The sequence below is a fragment of the Chlorocebus sabaeus genome, chromosome 9 (assembly GCF_047675955.1).
Source record: "Chlorocebus sabaeus isolate Y175 chromosome 9, mChlSab1.0.hap1, whole genome shotgun sequence".
Classification (NCBI taxonomy): Eukaryota; Metazoa; Chordata; class Mammalia; order Primates; family Cercopithecidae; genus Chlorocebus; species Chlorocebus sabaeus.
In genome coordinates, this window is record NC_132912.1 from 119,524,199 (window position 1) to 119,540,572 (window position 16,374).

General features: G+C 42.5%; 1 protein-coding gene across 2 annotated transcripts in view; it reads left to right on the plus strand.

The window, feature by feature from the left end:
• Positions 1–16,374, plus strand: part of ENO4 (enolase 4) — a 42,199-nt gene that overhangs the window by 21,578 nt on the left and 4,247 nt on the right. For both annotated transcript variants that reach the window (XM_007964203.3, XM_073019393.1), the window contains exons 7-11: positions 877–930; positions 6,511–6,567; positions 8,995–9,162; positions 11,946–12,071; positions 14,076–14,271. In XM_007964203.3, the coding sequence (XP_007962394.1) occupies positions 877–930; positions 6,511–6,567; positions 8,995–9,162; positions 11,946–12,071; positions 14,076–14,271 (601 nt within the window). The remainder of the gene's footprint in view (positions 1–876; positions 931–6,510; positions 6,568–8,994; positions 9,163–11,945; positions 12,072–14,075; positions 14,272–16,374) is intronic.

Below are 16,374 nucleotides of genomic sequence, written 5' to 3' on the forward strand. Positions count from 1 at the left end.
ATCTGTCAGACTGTATTCAGATCCTGGTGTCAGGATCTTTCCTTTAGTTAGTATCTGTTGAGCTGTTTGCATACCAGAGCACAAGGAGTGCCATTCTTTATCGGGTCTTCGTATGCAGATCTCATCATCACAACATGCTTTTCTACTTTTTAAGGGACAGTAGATTTATATTGATTTAGCCACTCTAATCCAGACTACCTTGGTGATCTGTGACATGTATTGTAGGAAAGTTGTCTAGGTTGGCCCGGCGTGGTGGCTCACACCTGTAATCCCAGCACTTTGGGAGGCTGAGACGGGAGGATAGCCTGAGGTCAGGACTTTGAGACCAGCCTGGACAGCATGGCAACACCCCGTCTCTGTTAAAAATACAAAAATCAGCCAGGCATGGTGGTGCATGCCTATCATCCCAGTTACTCGGGAGGTTGAGGCAAGAGAATTGCTTGAACAATTTGGAGTTTGCAGTAAGCCAAGAACACGCCACTGTGCTCTAGCCTGGGCAACAGAGTGAGACTCCATCTCAAATAAATAAATAAATAAATAAATAAATAAATAAATAAATAATAAGAAGAAAGTTGTCCAGGTTGGTCCAGAGACCATAAAGGAGGATGAAGTTAACTTGATCCAAGCAACTGAACCAGTCAGTTCTGAAGGGTGAAGAGAGGCTACTGAGGGAGAAGAGCCTCTCATTCACATTCAACCCAATGAAAACTGGGACTGAAGATTAACATTTAATCTGCTGATTTTGTAGAGCATATCATCCACTAATCAGGGATTCTACAAATACTCTGAGTTAGAAATAGCCACATGTGTTACAAGTTTTTATACTTAAACTTTCTAGTCTGCAACTATGGAAGATCATGGTTGTTCTACTTACAGGGGGTCGAGATGCTTATGGAAATTCAGAAACATATCAACAAAATAATTGAAATGGTATGTAAAGAGATTCTGTGGTATCTAGTTACTGACACTTAGACACCTTCTAGCATCCAACTTGTAGTTCATTTGGAATTAAATCAACTGTGGTTGATATGGAGAATGTATTTATTGGTTTTGGGTTTCCCCCATGAACCAAGTGTATCCATGTCCTCAGTGGCTATTGATCCAGCCTCTAATGGTACTTAACAATCTCATTTCAGTTTCTGGGGCAACTGGCTTTGTGCTAAGATCATCCCTTAGGATTTACTAAGAAAGAAAGGATGTGGCCTCCAGGACATGAGAGGCAGCTTGATGGAATGAAGGCACAGACTCTTGTGCCTGCATTAGGGTCCCCGTGTTGAGCAAACAAGGGCCCCTGGCAGAGCAGCCCTCTTGGGGGCAGTCACAGAGGCAGGTGTATGAGTCACCAGTTGTCCCATCGTGTTCTAAATGGGCAGTGCACAGTGATATGGCAGGGCTGAGGCCAGGAGAGGGACCCAATCCTTGTCTGTAGGGCTTTATACACACACACACACACACACACACACGACTTTGATTTTGGAATACTGCATTTACAGAAAAGTTGCAAAGATAGTACAGACGGTTCCTGAATACCTCTCACCCAGTTTCCCCCAATGTTAATGACATATTACATGGTACATTTGTCAAAACTAAGAAACCAAAATGGTACACTACTAATAACTACAGACTTGATTCAAATTTCACTGGTTTTTCCACCAGTGTCCTTTTTCTGTTCTAGGATCCATTCCAGGATCCCACATTGCATTTAGCCTGAGGCTTTTAAGCTGCGTGATTAGGAAGCAGTAGGCTGAGGACCCAGTAGGATGGGGCTGGGATACAATAGCAGTGTAACATGGAGGAACTCTGGTTCTAACTCTGTCTCACCAGCACAGAGTGTGACTGCAGGCAGGGGGCACGGGCCCCTCCCCTGCTTCGATGGAGGTTGGCTGGCTGGGGCCCAGTCCCTGCAGTTGATCAGAATTGCTTTAAGCAATTCCAGGCTGGAGCCGGTTCCATGGTGCTTTTCAGGAGGCCAGCTGCTTTTCTGAGTGACCAGCCTGTAGAAACTCAGACTTGGACAAGTTAGCTCTAATGTTGCACTCTGCTTTGTCATTCATAACTCCGTGACCTTGGGCCAATTCCATAGCCTCTCTGTCTCGGGTTCCTCATCTATAAAATGGAGATGATCAGTATCCAAATCATGAGGGTAACTGTGAAGAGTAAACAAGTTTAACCTGAAACACGCTGCATCAGGAGCCAGTGCCACAGGAAGCCATACCTGGTGGGTTGTGTCAGAGCAGGTGAAGGAAACCCAGTTTAAACTATTAGGAAACTCAGGATATCTGAGCATTCTACAATTCATCCTTCTTAATTTCTTTTAAAAGTTTTTCAGCAGGGCATGGTGGCTCAAGCCTGTAATCCCAACAATTTGGGAGGCCAAGGCAGGTGGATCACCTGAGGTGAGGAGTTCGACACCAGTCTGGCCAACCTGGTGAAACCCCATCTTTACTAAAAATACAAAAAAATTAGCTGGGCATTGTGGCAGGCACCTGTAATCCCAGCTACTCGGGAGGCTGAGGTGGGAGAATCAGTTGAAACCAGGAGGTGGAGGTTGCAGTGAGCTGAGATCGTGCCATTGCACTCCAGCCTGGGCAATAAGAATGAAACTCCATTTCAAAAAAAAAAGTTTTTCTTCAATTCTAAAATCTTTCCTGACATTTTGTCTTTTAAATGTTTTATTTACTTTGTGATGACACAAGTAGCTCATGAATGTTCTTGTGAAAATTCAAATACTGATAGAGCTACCCACCCACAACCGCCTCCTACAGACCACCGCCCTCAGTACAGTCCCTTCTCTAAAGATAACTGTCGTTACAAATGGAGTGTGGCCTTCCAGACTTTTTTAAACAATAATTAAGTAGATAGGCCAGGAGTGGTGGCTCACACCTGTAATCCCAGCACTTTGGGAGGCTGAGGTGGGGAAATCACTTGAGGTCAGGACTTCAAGACCAGCCTGGCCAACATGGCGAAACCCCATCTCTACTAAATATACAAAAATTAGCTGGGTGTAGTGGTGCACATCTGTAATCTCAGCTACTCGGGAGGCTGAGGCAGGAGAATCACTTGAACCTGGAAGGTGGAAGTTGGAGTGAGCCGAGATCATACCACTGTACTCCAGCCTGGGCAACAGAGTGAGACTCCCTCTCGTCGGGGAGCGGGGGGGCGGGGAAGATAAATGCACAACAGAGAACAGTGTTTAAAATAATACAAAAATTATGCACAGATCATTCTGCAAATTGCTTTACTTCTTTGCCCTTTTCATTGAGGTGTTTATCTTTTACTGCTATCTAGGAATTCTTTACATAATAAGGGATTTAATCCTATATATATATATATATATATATATAATTTTTTTTTTTTTTTGAGATGGAGTCTAGCTCTGTCTCCCAGGCTGTAGTGTAGTGGCGTGATCTCAGCTCACTGCAACCTCTGCTTTCCGGGTTCAAGCGATTCTCCTGCCTCAGCCTCCTGAGTGGCTGGGGTTACAGGCACCCAGCACCATGCCCAGCTAATTTTTGTATTTTTAGTAGAGATGGGGTTTCACTGTCTTGGGCAGGCTGGTCTTGAACTCCTGACCTCGTGATCTGCCCGCCTCGGCCTCCCAAAATGCTGGAATTACAAGCGCGAGCCACCACGCCCAGCCAATTCTTTATATATGCTAGACCTATTTTCCTGTATTGTGTTGCCTGCCTTTAAATTGTATGTTATGGAGTCATACCGATTTTTAAGATTTTTTGATGAAGTGAAATGTAGCAATCTGTTCTCTTAAGGCAGTGACTCTCAGCCAGCAATGATTTTGCCCAGGGGACATTTGGCAAGTCTGGAGACATTTTTAGTGGTCTTGGCTTGGAAGGAGGGTTCTGATCGCATTTTGTAAGCAGGGATCAGAGCTGCTACTGAGCGTCCTGCAATCTACAGGGCGGCCCCCACAGCGGGGTAATCCAGCCCCTTGGGGGCTGGATTATATCTTAATTTCTTATGTATTATATCTTAATTATATCTTAATTTCACCTGGCCTTTATATCAATAGTGTGATGCAGGGATCACACTTCTGTTGACTTTCCACGTGGTGTTACATGTTTGGAAGCTGCAGTGGGATTCTTAGTAATAGCTCCAACTAGTTCATCCATGTTTGAAGGAAAAGCAGTAAAGCACTTAGAGAAAGTTCAGTATCAAAAACCATCACTATGCAGTCGAAGTCACAAAGTTTAAGTTGTTAAATAATATGTAGTGTAGTAGAAAGAGCACAATCTTTGAAGCAAACAGATTTGGTTTCTATTTTGGTTCTGCACTTATCAGCTGCCACTTCGTGAGCCTCTTACATATCCTGTCAAAGCGTTGGTTTCCTCATCTGTACAGTTTTTAAATGCCTGCCTTGGCCAAGTGTGGTAGCACATGCCTATAATCCCAGCACTTTTGGGAGGCGGAGGTGGAGAGGCCAGGACTTCAAGACCAGCCTGGCAACATAGCGAGACCTTGTCTCCACAAAAATTAGTCCAGTGTGGTGGCATGCGTCTCTGGTCCCAGCCACTTGGGAGGCAGAAGTGGGAGGACTGCTTGAGCCCAGGAGTTTGAGGCTACAGTGAGTTCTGATCATGCCACTGCACTCCAGCCTGGGTGACAGAGGGAGATCCTGTCCCATTAAAAAAAAAAACAAAAAAAAAAACCTGCCTTGTATGGGAGGAACCCTGTACTGCTGGGCTGCTAATAAAGGGTGCCTATTTATAGCATAGTAATTGAATATAGAAAGATGTTTAAATCCTTCCCAGTGATTACAGTGATAACAGAGCATTCCCAACATTACCCCAATTCTTCTATTAAGTCTTAATTTTAATCTTAATCTATTTTGAGAAAAAAAATGCTGAAGAAATGGTATGTTTTCTCATGCAGGCCCCAACCCAAAGATGTCTGTAGATAACCTTAGCTAAAGCCACGGTCTTAAAACAGGAGATGATAGGAGTGGAACCAGGATTACTGCAATCACCATGCTTTGTTTTAGTAATAAAGTGATAGCTCCTGATGACATCATTTGGCTGGTGGCATTGATTAGCAGATTACATCATGCCAGATTTATTTTGGCATAACTCACTCTCCCTAGGAACTCCCGAGTAGACTAATTCTTAGTAATGAAAGATTGTATTTGTTTCAGTTTTTAGCCATTTTTAAATCCACTTAGTCTGAGAACAGCCATTCTAGAATACATTGCATTTTTTTTTATGATTAAAAAGGCTGCCAGCCTGGGCAACATAGTGAGACCCTGTCTCTACAAAAATATTTACCGGAAAAAAAAAAAAAAAATTAGCCAGGCATGGCGGTGCACTCTTGTCGCCCAGTTACTTGGGAGCCTGAGGCAGAAGGATTGTTTGAGCTCAGGAGGTCAAGGCTGTAGTGAGACATGATTGTGCCACTGCCCTCCAGCCTGTGTGACAGACTGAGACCGTGTCTTTAAAACAAAAAGGGGTAGGGGTGGGGCTGGAGATTTTAACTTCCATTATTTAACAGCTTATTACGGTAGAGAGAAAGATGTTACAGGTGGTTTTTTTCCCTGGTTATTTTTTGCCATTGCAAGGTCCTATGCTAGGTGCAAAAGGGGATAAAAACATACTTCCTGTCCTCAGGCAGCTTAAAAGTCTCAATGAGGGAGCATAAAAAACATGAGAAATCCAATAATAATGCACACCAAGACTGTTCTTTAATGTTTGCCGTTCTGAATTGGTGCCAGTAATCACTGAGATTGTCCCCTGATCACATCACATGACTTCCCTTTGCCCTTCTGTTCAGGGTCACTGTATGTGCATATACTTGAGTGTGAGCCATGCTTCTGCTTGACAATCATGCCTCAGCTTACAGAGCCAGTATACGCTGAGCACGAAAGTGCATCCTTTAAAAGATTAGATCCTTGCAATAATATGCACCCAATATGCCAAATGTGGGAATGCCTCTTTGGGAATTACCTTTGCTTTTAACCTCATGACACTACACCCACTAGATTCACCAGATTTAATTACCTTTGACTGTTTCAAATCAAAGTCAAAACCACCCTGTAGGAGAAAGTGTTTGCATCCTGAGAATATTCAAAACATTATGTTGGGCCTGTAAAAGCAAATCCCACAGCGGGGTTAAGTCCTAAGGGCAAGGAGGGGACTTTGTATCCTCCTGCAGAAAAAGGGTGCCTGCACACAGCAGAAGTTCATGATATATGTGTGAATAATACATTATTTATATGCAGAGAAATGCATGAATCTGTATACACACCCCATATATGTGACTGAGGACAGAGGTTTGTAAGGATGAACTAAAGGAAACACATTCCTGAATTTCAGAAATAGTTTGTGGCATATAAAGTAGGGAATGGCTGGAATTGTCCCTATGCGCATGAGTGCGTGTGTGTGTGGGGGCGCGCACACGTGTGAGATTCAGTGTGGCTGGTCAGGTCTCAGAGCAGTAGCTTTGCTTGCTGCCACAGCCATGCTAAAAATTTCAGGTGATGTATTTTTATCTTCTGCCCCACAGCCCTCTCCTCCAAAAGCAGAGACAAAAAAAGGGCATGATGGAAGCAAAAGAGGTCAAGTAAGTCTCTATATTGTTTACCATCCTTCCATATGACACTGTTAATAGATTTCCTGCCCCTTTTTATCTTCCATAGTCACTTTTTGCTCCAAGTCCAGGACTGAGGCAAATGGAAACCATATAGGGATGTTGCTCCAGGCACCCCCAGAGCTGCAGTATCATGCTGCCCCTGCCTTCCAGCAACAGGCTGCCTGGCCATTGCTGGCAGCAGCTGTCTGGCCATCTGGAATCTCACAGGGTTCGGAAGCATTGATGGGAAATAGGGTTACACTGGACCCTATGGGGGAAGTGTGTGGGAAATCGAATCTCTCTGACAACTAGCTGAAAGGCACATAGGATATTTTACATTTTATTATTAACAAAGAGAAAAAGAAGAAGCACAAAAAGATGGCTCTTCCTTCCATCTGGTCCCCCAAACACACTGAAGCATCATTTCTGATGAACCATTGCAGGAACTCTGATTTTGCCAGGAGAATGAGGCGAACAGTCCTCCTTGTCAAAACTGGCTGCGCTGGCTTCAGGAGCCTTGGGAGACCAGCGGAACTTGATCTGTCAGTCACCTTGGTGACTGTGAATGCTCTGATAGATGTATCTATTATAGCCTAAACTTTCAACAATATAAATAGAACAGCCAATAAGAACTTTGAAGAGCATGCACATGGGTGAAGGTTGCTCACATCTGCAGTATTTGATTTGCTCTGTGAGTGAACAGTCCTTGCCCCACCTTGATGTTAGGTAGGTGAGAGTCGGCTGAAGTCAAAAGAAGAGGGGCTAGGAAAGAAAGGAGAAGACATGGCAGAGATAAAAAAATGAAGTTTCTTTTCAAGATTAGAAGAGAGAAATGTGTGAACACATACAGCACTAAGTAAAATACTGTCAACAGTTTGTACATGTTGGAATGAGCACAGGTGTCTAATATTAGGCCTTGCAAGAGGTGGAGATGGTAAACAAGCCACCAGTTCTCAGTGTTGTTCCTTCATTCCAGCAGGTGGTTCTCTGCATGCTGGGAAACTTAGACCAACATCAACCCTCCCTGTAATCAGCTATACTACTACTTTTTTTTTTTTTTTTTTTTTACTGTTAGAAACAGTCTAGAGTATAGATTCCAGAGAGGCAGCCACACAAGAACTAGGGGTATAAATTCTGGTGCTAAACTGCCTGGATTAAAATCTGGTCCAAGTTACTTAACTGTAAAATGGAGATCATAGTAATACCTTCATATGATGTGTAAGGAGTAAATGTATTTTACTTTATGTAATGTGCTTAGAACAGTACCTGGCATTTAGTAAGCACCAAATAAGTGATGCTTTCATAGTTCAGAAGGCTCTATAACCAAACTCAATTGATGGACAAAAATTTCCTCAACTATTCCTTTGTTTGCCAAATAAAAGTTTCCTCTCATTGATATTAAAATAGTGCTATCACCAGTCAAAACGGAATACTCATTGCCGGGTTCATGTTTGTCATTGAGTTTGGCGCAGACACACACACACCTTACCTTAAGCCCTCAGATTCATTGATATTGCTTCAATTTATAATTGCATAGTGGCAATTTATGGCGAGGGCACGTCAAGGCTGACTTTGCAATAGCTGTCTTTCCTTGGGGTTATGTGGGTCCTGAAATCATCTTCCACTAAAATCCATCTTCAGTATTGCATCCTCTTAGCGGAAGTCTGCAGTCCTTTTAAAGTGGCCAACGCCTGTAATCCCAGCACTTTGGGAGTGTTGAGCACAAGACTTCAAGACCAGCCTGGGCAACACAGCAAGACCCTGCCCCTACAAAATATAAAAAAATTAGCCAGGTGTGGTGGCATATGCCTCTAGTCTCAGGTTCTCTCTCAGGAGGCTGAGAAAGGAGGATGACTTGAGCCTGGGGAAGTCGAGGCTGCAGAGCCACATTCAAGTCACTGCCCTCCAGCCTGGGTGACAGAGCAAGACACTATCCCAAAACAAATAAATAAATAAAACTTTTCCTGAAGGAGGGTTATGCTTTTAACAGCTGCATTTATCTGGAGGAAAACAGAACATAGGAAAGAGCAGGTTTGGAGGAAAAGGACTGGCAGAGCTAGAGACAGACAGGATGGACATTTACAGGGAGGGCCTGGAGATTCACCAACTGGGTGGTTGTGACTCAGGCTAGCCCCACGTACAAGGAACAGCAGCGTCAACAAAGAGAGAACACAGACACACTGAAGAGAGAAAAGTGTCCTCCCAGGCTAAACTTGAAAACCTCAGAAGAAAATTACTCCCAGATCCTGCAGGGGAATCATATGCCCTAAGTCATGTGAATCAATCCTAGGTAGGATTGAGAATCAAAGGACTGATCTTTGCAGAGCTGTATCTGATCATAAACCATGCCTATCACAGGAAGCACCAAGAACCTTAATGAGGTGTACTGACATGCATCATTGTCTCTTGATCTTGTAGCAGCAGATCACTGGCAAGATGTCCCACCTTGGTTGTTTAACCATTAACTGTGACACCATAGAACAGCCACTGCTTCTAATACAGGAAATCTGTGCAAACCTGGGGCTAGAACTGGGAACAAATCTGCATCTAGCTATCAACTGTGCTGGACATGAGCTGATGGACTACGTAAGTTTCCACTTCAGAACATTCACTTCCTGTTGAGATCCATGATTTTTAAATTAGAACTCAGAGAAAAAGAGCTTATCTGAATATTGTCCAAACAGATCTTATTGTTTTTTATTAATATTGTGTGAAAGATTCAAATATAAATGGAACTGAGAAAATCAAATTAGCTAATGACCACAGAATAACATAACCATAAAAAATTTTAAATAGACAATGTCATTATTATATATAGAAATTCTATAATAAAGATGAGTAAAATGAGTCACTTACATTGCAATCCTGAAAGCTACTGAAAAATAATTTAACAAACTGCATTTGGTTGATAAATGCTGAATTTGTCGAGCCTAAAAAGTGGATGAGTTGTAACTTATGACATGATAGGCCCTTCCAGACATGTAGTTCTTAGAATTTATGCTGTGACTTTTTAAATATAAAAACATTTCCAAGTTATTGAAGTTTACGAAGAATATGTTGTTGTCCAACTAAACACATCACAGTGTTATCCACAGCCTGGGTTAGGAGGACAGAGCCTTAGTGATATGATGAGACTCCACCTGGGGATCACCCACCTGAAGAGAAAGATTCTAAAAAGAGAGTGGAAAACAGGTTCATTAAAAAACATCCTAGTCGGCTGGGCATGATGGCTCACGCCTGTAATCCCAGCACTTTGGGAGGCTGAGGTCAGGAGTTCCTATCCCAGCCTGGCCAACATGGTGAAACCCCGTCTCTACAAAAAATGCAAAAAATTCGCTGGGTATGGTGGTGGGTTTCTGTAATCCCAGTTACTCGGGAGGCTGAGGCAAAAGAATCGCTTGAACCCAGGAGGTGGAGGCTGCAATGAGCCAAGATCGTGCCACTGCACTCCAGCCCAGACAATGAGAGTGAAACTCTGTCTCAAAACAAAACAAAACAAAAACAAGCAACATTCTAGTCTTCACTTCCTCAGGGTAATACAACAGCAATTTACCTTTAAACTTGGGAAACTGGTACGTTAGGAAAGTTACTAGTTTTCTGTCTTACACATACACTTACTGATATAGTTTGGCTGTGTCCCCACCCAAATGACATCTTGAATTGTAGCTCCCATAATTCCCATGTGTCATGGGAGGTAACTGAATTATGGGTGCAGGTCTTTCCCATGCTATTCTCATGATAGTGAGTAAGTCTCACTACATCTGATGGTTTTATAAAGGGGAGTTCCCCTGTACACACTCTCTCTTGCCTGCTGCCTTGTAAGACATGAGTTTGCTCTTCCTTTGCCTTCCACCATGATTGTGCAGCCTCCTCAGCCATGTGGAACTGTAAGTCAATTAAACCTCTTCCCTTTATAAATTACCTAGTCTCAGGTATGTCTTTATTAGCAGCATGAAAACAGACTAACACATTTCCCAATTTCAAATACACAAAAATGCTGAGTCTGCGTTTTATGAAATGCCCAGCATATTGCCAAGCATTTATGGTGACTTGGTGATTTATGTCAAATTCAGGGGACTTGACCAAATAGCATTCTGCTTTAACTGTGATTTTTAACTTTACAAAGAACATTTTGAACACTATATAAGAACCCTCAATTTTGGCTGACTTCTAAAAGTTCTTTTACTTTTCTAAAGAAACTAAGCACATAAAAGAATATTTAAAGTAATTTCCTATTCTTCACATAATGATTGGTTCCTAGACATACCATTAAGAAAAATAATTGCATGTTTTCATCAGCAACGTATACCAGGAACTATGAATATACTGACTGCGAGTGCTAACTAGAATGGGTATTTATTGCTTATATTCAGTAAAATGTATTAGTTTGATATCAGATAATTCTTACAATATTGTTAGTTCAAAATCATTAGTGTTTCCTCACTGACAAGATAAGGTTTTTTAAGCTTTGCATTATCGAAGTTAGAAGTTCTTGCTGCTTTTGAAGATGAAAAAAATATGAAATCCCTTCAGTTATGGTCTTAGGAACTGCTTAATTCCAGTGGAATCCATTCTATTATCAGCAGCAGCAGGAAGGCATTAGCAAACCAAACAGCCACTCTGTTCCATTCCACCTCCCTCCCGGTGCCCAAATATCCCAGGTGCCATCCCTGAACACAGACTTAAAAGGAAGGGTGCTTTGTTTTGCAGAAAGGCTATTCTAGATCCTTCAGCCCTGTTTACTTCTATACTTAATGACTTAGGGGCTTCCCAGACTTCAAATGAATGTTGTACTAGAATTCTACCTTCAGGACAATATTGTTACTACTAGAAGGTACATGCTACCTAAGAAAGAAATGCCTCACATAAATCACATTACTTTTCATACTGGTTGTTAGTGTATCAAAAGCTAGCCTTGCTTTCAAGCTTTAGAATATTTACGGTATAGGAAACAAGTTATTCCTTCAATGTGAGCTAAAAGATGGTAGGGTCTAGTGAGTGAGCAGGTTAGCATTGCTATTCTACTTGTTTTGTGAATTTATGTTATTGTCCATCTACCCAGGCAGCCAAATCGAACAGATTATTCCCCTCCTACTCTGTAATTCTTGGTGTTTTGTGTAGGAGGCTCCATCTGAAGTCTGTGGGAAGAACCCTAGAGGGCATCAAAAGGAATGGTGACTTGATTTCCCAGGTTAATATTTAAGATATTTAAAGTAGAATGGACAGATTTCTCGGGTCAGTGTGACCTGAAAAGAACCTGTTTACAACCTCTTATATAAAATGAACAAAAGGGAATCTGAACCACTTCTTTGGGATTTGATGAATTCATTGTTTATCCCTTATTTTAATATTTTCCTGACACATATCAGAGTAAAGGAAAGTATGAAGTGATCATGGGCACGTACAAAAATGCAGCAGAGATGGTTGACCTGTATGTGGATCTGATCAACAAGTACCCTTCAATTATTGCCTTAATTGATCCTTTCAGGAAGGAGGTAAGCACCTTACCTTTCATATTTTATAACATACTTTATATGCCATAAGATAGGCAGGACTCACCTTTTATATTTTATAAAAAAGCAGAGAATAAAATCTCATTCTTTTGGATCTCTGTCATTCAAAACGTTTTAATTTGGTCTGGGGCTGAGTTGCTTTATTTCAGCATTTATGAGAAAAGGCACTTACTAAGCAAATGAATAGAAAAAACACAATTACCTAGGAGTGTGCCTGTCTGGGGAATGAAACACGCTATTCGCAAGCCCTTCAGGAATACCTGTATATTTACAAGCAGCCTAACAGATGGAAGCTGCCCCTGCTGTGCAAGCTGGAGCTTCAATAGGTTAATCATATATCATTTTCATGTGCTCAGGGAAACAGGACTTCTATAAGACCAAATATTTTTCAACCTAAATCCAGTCACTATATATGCATAAAAGTAACAAAGCCATTTTTTCTTTTCAGACAGGGTCTCACTCTTGTCACCTAGGCTGGAGTGCAGTGGCACGATCTTGGCTCACTGCAACCTGTCTCCTGGGCTCAAGTGACTCTCCTGCCTCAGCCTCCCGAGTAGCTGGGACTATAGGCGTGCACCACCGCACCCAGCTAATTTTTGGTATTTTTAGTAGAAACAAGGTTTCGCCGTGTTGCCCAGGCTGGTCTCCAACTCCTGAGCTCAGGCAATCCGCCCATCTTGGCCTCCCAAAGTGCTAGGATTACAGGCATGAGCCACTGTGCCTGGCCTGCAAAGCCATTTTTTTAAAGTGTTTGAGATATTGAGGTTTTATGATCTATTAAAACTCATGCATTTGGCAAAGGCTTATGTGACCATCTTTCCTCTAACCAACTTACACTCCAAAATTTAAATTCTTGATTCTATAAATTTGAGAACCATCAGATAGATCGGACAGATATCTTCTTTGACATAACACAACTATTTCGATTTGGAGGACAATATAAATGCTGGTCCTCATGTGGAGTCCCAGGGTCTCAGTCCCATCCTCCCTTTCGCAGCCTCCATTCCACTCCAGCACACACAGAATGCACTGGCTGAATCTAATCTTAGCTCTTTAACCTTGCCACACCAGCCCTGTGATGACCGTCCTGAGGCTCTGGTCGTACTTTTTTTTAAGACAGGGTCTTGCTCTGTCACCCAGGCTGGAGTGCAGTGGCCTGATCACAGCTCACTGCAGCCTTGACCTTCCAGGCTCAAGCCATCTTCCCACCTCACCCTCTCAAGTAGCTGGGACTACGAGGCACACCACCACACCCAGTTAGTTTTTGTATTTTTTGTAGAGATGAGGTCTCGCCACATTGTCCAGGCTGGTCTCATACTCCTAGACTCAAGCGATCCTCCTGCCTCAGCCTCCCACAGTGCTGGTAGTACAGACATGAGCCACTGCACCCAGCCTTGACCACAGCTTTTTTCATGTGATAGGATGAACCTGTGTGGTCTGTTCTAAAGAGGTAAGTTAAAATCTGGTACAAAAGCTAGGATGACTGTGTGTGTGTGTGTGTGTACACATATGTATGTGTATAATTTTAAAATAAGCATTTCATTTCCTATGATGGTCTCACCAATAAAAATAAGGGTGTTGAGAAGGGACTAGAGCCCTTGCAGGGTTTCTTTTTCCATTTTCTGTTTATCAGAAATATCAGAAAAATCCATTCAGTCAATCTTTAGCAGCATTATAGATGAGAGTGGATGGGAATAGCCTGGGTCTGAAGAACTCTAAAATCCACATAAGAAATAGCATTTAGTGTATTAACATTTTATTCACGAAACCTTTAAGCTCAAATGTAATCGCTATTAGTTTCTGTTTCACAAAGCTTCTTAGTTTGTGTGGCTGTGGTACAGGGATCATTCAGGAACAAAAGTAAAAGAAAATTGTTTTGTGCATCTCAGGGAAAATGTGTGAGTTTGAGTATGTGCTCTATTATTCCTGTTGTTTTGTAATTATGTTCAATGCATTATAATGATTGATTCTTAAATACTTACCCAGGACTCTGAACAGTGGGACAGCATCTATCACGCACTTGGTTCCAGGTGTTACATAATTGCAGGAACTGCATCCAAAAGCATTTCCAAACTTCTAGAGCACGGAAACATCAGCATCCCCAAATCCAATGGGCTGATCATAAAACACACAAACCAAACTACAATGTCTGACTTGGTGGAAATAACCAATCTGATTGACAGTGAGTAACAGTATACATCTGAAAGACTCGTAATGACTTGGTTATACAAGAAACCAAAAATACACAGCGTATCAAAGTCACTAAAAAGCATGGAAGAATCTTGGAAGTAAAGAAAGTCGAACCATTTGTGAGAGATTTAGTGCTGGAACACAAAATGCAGCTTACTGACTCACTTCACAATGTTCCACTAACAGCCCAAGTCCAAGCTGATCCCCTTTACTGAGGGCTACCAGAGGTACGGCCAAGGCCACTGCCCTGTCAGCTTCACAGTGGGGACAGCCTTTCTGCCTGTAACAGGAGGACTCATGGCTGATTTCTTATGAAAGGGCATAGCCTTCAGCACATTTATCAATTTGCTTTAGGCTCTGAGCTTGGGCTACAGAAAATCTTTAAATTTACAGAAACCTGGCCGGATGCGGTGGCTCATGCCTGTAATCCCAGCACTTCGGGGAGGCTGGGGCCAGCAGATCAGAGTCAGGAGATCGAGACCATCCTGGCTAATACAGTGAAACCCTGTCTCTACTAAAAATACAAAAAATTAGCTGGGCGTGGTGGCAGGTGCCTGTAGTCCCAGCTACTCGGGAGGCTGAGGCAGGAGAATGGCGTGAACCCGGGAGGCCGAGCTTGCAGTGAGCCGAGATCGTGCCACTGCACTCCAGCCTGGGCGACAGAGAGAGACTCTGTCTCAAAAAAATAATAATAATAAAATTAATTAATTAATTTACAGAAACCCATAGAGGTACCCCAACTCTTACTGCTAAAGAACAGATCTCAAATCCTGAATCATGCACTGTGGAACACCTGGCTACCATCTGCACTAGCCAGGCTTCCGGCTACAATGCAGTATTTAAGCTAAGAAAAATAGCTCACCATTAACAAAGCCAAGGCACCAAGCACAGCCAAGAAACAACAGGGGCAGAACATGTGTAGCCTGCATCACATTACCGCAGTATTGTAAATTTCCTATCATTTACTACCACTTTATGCTCTAGATTCTAGATAAGGAGTCAACATCTTAACAGGGACCACAGTTCTTTCTTCCACATAGGCATGGCTCAAGTACATAGTAAGGATGTAGGAATTACTTAATTGAAAAGGCCCCAAGTACATAGTAAGGATGTAGGAATTACTTAATTGAAAAAGCCCCAAGTACATAGTAAGGATGTAGGAATTACTTAATTGAAAAGGCCCCAAGTACATAGTAAGGATGTAGGAATTACTTAATTGAAAATAAACTTAGCTACTTATGATATATCCAGACACCAGTCGGCCATTTTAATTTGCATTACTTGGGGAAGTCTAGGAGGGATCAGAATTTGGAATCAGATCACCCACTGGAGGGAATGGTCTACTTGAGCAGTTTCGAAAACAGGCAACAAGATCAGATTAGAAGCAGTTTTCTGTCAGTACAGAGACCGGAGGCAAGGGTAGGTTTACTACTAACACGCAGCACAAGGAAGCTTGGCAAGGCAGTGGGGCATCAGGGAATCCTCGGGAAGGAGAACCTGGAGTCATCAAGTTGGGATTCAGGGACAGGATCCCAGCAATGGGGATCAGGGGATGACAGGTGAAAAGCAGGGCTCCAGTGTTGGTGCATCTGGGATGCCAGAGGAGAGCAGCTTTATTTAAGACCAATAGATCAGGCATTTGCGAACTGGACATAATCCTTACAGCATCCCTGTGAAGTAGACACTATCATTTCCACTTTATTGATAAGAAAACAAGACTTGGAGAGATTAGGTAAGTTTCCCATGACACTCTAGTCATCTCACTTGCCCACAACTCTTGACCACGTCAGTGTTCAAACATGCTGTTCCTTTGGACCAGAATGCTTTGCTCTGACATATTTGACTCTGCATCCTTCAGGTCTTGGCTAAAATGAAATGTCTTCAGCCACTCTTGCCTACCCCTATCCCTAACTGGTTCTGTTCTGAGTCTTCCTCCTAGCATCCTATATTTCCTCTTTGTAATACTGACTACAGTGACTTGTACAACTATCTAATGACTGGGGTCTCCCACTGGACTACAAACTGAGTTCATGGGCGTCTTGTACACTTATGCAGAGGGCACGAAACAAATACCATGAGTGGGTCGCAGGAACTA